The sequence below is a fragment of the Postia placenta genome, assembly GCF_002117355.1.
Source record: "Postia placenta MAD-698-R-SB12 unplaced genomic scaffold POSPLAscaffold_21, whole genome shotgun sequence".
In the NCBI taxonomy this organism is placed as follows: Eukaryota; Fungi; Basidiomycota; class Agaricomycetes; order Polyporales; family Adustoporiaceae; genus Rhodonia; species Rhodonia placenta.
The window spans coordinates 8182-11892 of NW_020169852.1; the positions used below are offsets into that span (position 1 = coordinate 8182).

At 64.6% G+C, this 3711-nt stretch overlaps 1 protein-coding gene across 1 annotated transcript; it reads right to left on the reverse strand.

Annotated features, from left to right (window-relative positions):
• Positions 1-726: 726 nt before the first annotated feature.
• Positions 727-2896, reverse strand: POSPLADRAFT_1062209 (hypothetical protein; the record flags this gene model as incomplete). Its single annotated transcript, XM_024481486.1, has 6 exons — positions 727-1164; positions 1527-1569; positions 1631-1821; positions 1875-2018; positions 2050-2422; positions 2481-2896. 6 exons carry the CDS (start codon positions 2894-2896, stop codon positions 727-729), a joined length of 1605 nt encoding a protein of 534 aa, XP_024333520.1.
• Positions 2897-3711: the final 815 nt, after the last annotated feature.

Here is a 3711-nt window from a genome sequence, read left to right on the forward strand (position 1 = left end):
GTAACAGCAATTGACTCAATGTTCACGTAGACTCGTCTGACAAGATGCGCGGCATCGGCCTCCGCAGACTCTCAGGCAACAATATATAAAGCTGCAGCTGCAGCTTGTTTCCCGCATCTTCCGCACTCCAGTGGACAACCGAGTGCTGTCGCTATGTGGCTGGAATGCCAACTGCCCGGCTGGTATGCTTGCTACGAGCAATCGGGTGCGTATCATCCTCCGTCCGCTGCCCATCGAGTGTTCATGAGGAAGCGTCGAGCTCGTTAGCGCAGTACAACGCTCGCGCGTCGGATGCACCTGCTGTTGTTCGTGAGTACATGACCATCGTGACTGGTGCCGCTAGTGCTGACTGTTTACCCCGGAGGCTCTGAGCATTGTGCGCTCGGTCCCCCAGATCTTGACATGCGTTGTACACGGCAATCGTGTGCCCACGGTTACACTTGTTGGGACTGTGCGCGCGCTCCCTGGTCCCGTCCCGTCCATTCTTCAGCGGTCAGCGGAAACTCATGCGCCGACGTCCTATCGCTTCTCATATGGTGCGTGTGCCGCACCCGTCCTCCCCGCAGAAGCGTACTGACCGGACTCTTGACCCTTTGCCTCCACGGAGCATAGGTTATGCAGAACGCTGCCCGCGCGCTGTGCGCACATGCACGGTACGTGTCTGCGCTGTCGTCTCTCATCTCTGGCAGCGCCGTGGCTGACCGCCGGTGCCGCAGCATTGCCGTGTCAAGAGGACACCGGCGTTCGACCAGCGGCCTGCGCTACGGGTGCAGGCGCGCGTGCGGGCTCAGGCTGACTCTCGCAGTGGCTCTGACTCAAAAAATATGCCTGCGCGCTGTGGGTCTGCGCGTTCAGCTCCACACGGAAAATGCGCTTATGTGGTCTAACAGCATCGCCGGAGCCCAGGCTCAATATTCCCGGTGGGGAGCCCGTTGAGTTGGGCGAGATGGGCAACGCAGAGGCGCTGACGCTGGGGCCGTGACCGCGCCACGAGACGGAGCGCGCCCACACAGGCTCGTTCGCCTTGGTCGCAACGGTGCGCGTGGGCCCGCTGAAGATGAAGAGCTGGTCGTGCCGCCGCGCCCACGACGCGCGGCGCAAATCGCGCACCCCGCACAGCCGACCATACTCACGCTGCATCAAGTGCTGCGTGATCGCGTCGTTCTGCGGTGACCGGCACGATCACACGGCAGGTATGATCTACGGTGCGCGTTGTATCCTTGCCATTCGGTGATTGACTGACGTACGCCCGCTCTACCACTCGTCGCGACGCCACGAGATGGGCTGCTCGCTCGCCGACGCTGCCCAAAGCTGCCCGGCGACCTCGCGAAGGGCCATCCGGTCGTGAGCAGGTCGCCCGTGCTTGCCGGTGCGGCCGGTGCGTCCTTCTCGCGTCTCGGCCATCATCACCGGCCGATCTGCATAGACCAGGCCTGCCAGTGTACATACCAGGAGTAGAAATATATTCGTTTGTCTGCTCGGGTGCCGGTTGTCTCTGTCCGGCGTCCCCCGGGCTTCCGCTGTACGTGCGTCTCTATAAAGTACACATCGCGTCCCTCCCGGACGTCTCTGTGCATCCCAGGTCAGATGGTGAGATGCTGCGCCGCCGCCGCCGGGGCGCAGAACGCACCGCGATATGAGTGTCACTGCGTGCGTTGGTCCAGCACACTGCATCTTCCGTGTCGCTCGCGACGCTGTCTCCAGTCCCTGACGCTTCTCAGCCACTGCTCCGATTGGCGATGCGGGGTCCGACGTCACGCAGCCGACGTTCTGCGGCCTCAAAGCGCGCATCCCGTGGCCTGGTCCTATCGCGCTCGACATCTGCAAAGACGTTGTGAGTGCACGGGCAAAGTCGTCAACGGTCGCGCACACACCCGGACTCTGCGCGCGCCCCAGGGACAAGGGACCATAGCAGCGTTCCCGGAACGTGAGTCGTGAGCCACAAAGTCCGCGGGCGGCCGTCGCGCGTCGCGCGTCGCCTCGGTCACAGGTCGCCCGCGCGCGCTCTCGGCACACGCCTTGCGCGTCCAAATCAGAGAAAGAACGCACCATGGTCGTCGCGTTAGCGCGCTGCAGCCGACACGACTGCTCCTTGGCCGAGGCGCGTTCCCCAGCGATCGTTGCTAGCGCGATGGGCATGGTCGATGGCCTGAGACATGGGCCGTGTTGTGCCTGCACCGACGGGGTGGCAGGCAGACACGGAAACGGGATCGTTGGGCTGCGAGATAGCATCAGTACACACGGCAGGGTGACGTCGCCGACGCGCGGGTGAGCAGGACGCGGGACGCGGTCGCCATCGCGATCACGGAGGCGATCTAACGGACTCGTTGACCGCGGGCTTGCGTCAGGGGACGCGAGCCAAGGCGACTCGGTGCACTCGGGCAGACAGAGGCGCTGGGCGTGGGACGGAGATGGGACGTACCTAGGAGTGGAGCAGACGGCTGCCATTGTTGAGGGCGCCTGGAGGCTGCTCGCGCTACGCTGCGCCCAGACGCAGCTTGTGGAGCCGGACGCCCTCGTGCGCGTGCGCAGTGTCCGCCTGTGCAAGCGGCGCCGCGTCGCGCGCCGTGCGGATCCTGTGCCGTGCGTCCGCGATGCGGGCCCCCGCGTTGTCCGCGCGGCGCGTCTCGTGCGCGAGCCGCTCGGAGGTGAGGGCGAGCATGGTGCGGACGTGGGCGACGTCGCGCTCCTCGCGCGTGAGGAGGCGGGAGAGGAGCTTCGACCTGCCCCACGCGGACTCGCGGTCGCGGTCGCGGTCGTGCTGTGCGTCTTTGCGGGCCCTGCGGGGGGCGGGGGGCGGCGAGGAGTGCCGGGAGCGCGACGGGGTGCTCCGCGAGTGGGATGGCGCGGACGGGAGGGTGTCGCTGGAGGACGACGATGGCTCGTGGGTGTCCATCTTCGGGAAGGGGAAGTCTGTGCTGGCTCGGTGGTGGTCGTGGTGGTGAAGGTGGTAGGCGGTTAGGCGGTGAGCGGGCAAGGACGAGGACGTGACGACACTCACCGACCCGTCTCGTCCAAGATGGCAGGCATACGCCAGGGCGCCGACGGTGTTACGTGGGAGAACACTCAGATCCGGGGTGCGGGGAGCGAAGGCCAGCACGTACAAGCTGTCGCATGCTCGCCCGCGTAGTTCATGTAGCAGAGAGGGTGTGGGACCAGTGCAGAGCCGCTCCCGCGATCATATGCGCTGCAAGGCGTTGCAAAGGCGTGTCTTTAAGCCGCCTTATCCCGCGCGTGCCCCACACGTGTTGATGGATCACCGGCGATGGTGTGTGCGAATGGCGAGCCTATCATTCATAATCTGGAAGGGGCGAAACGGACGAGAAGTGAGTTGGCGGACAGTTGGCCGCCGGGCGAGAGGACCTGTGATCGAGGCACCCCGCGCGTCTTACGTCCACCGCGCCTCTCGAGTCCACATCCACAGGCGCCGCGCGTGATCACGCACGATCGCAGGGTGCCTTCGCAAGGCCCGCCGTTGTATTGCGGATATGCACGGCGTTCACCGAGGTTGAGACCGCGTCCACGCCCTCTCTAGGGCGGCAATGACGATGCTTCGTTCATTTCCCCCATTTCATCTACGGCGTATAGAAGCACGCATAGTTATGAAAGCGGCCAGCGTCATTGTCACACACGAGGCACGATGCACTCACCCCGAGTCAGTATTGGAAAATCCACGAAAACGCGCCGGGGATCGCGAACAGCTGCTGCCAC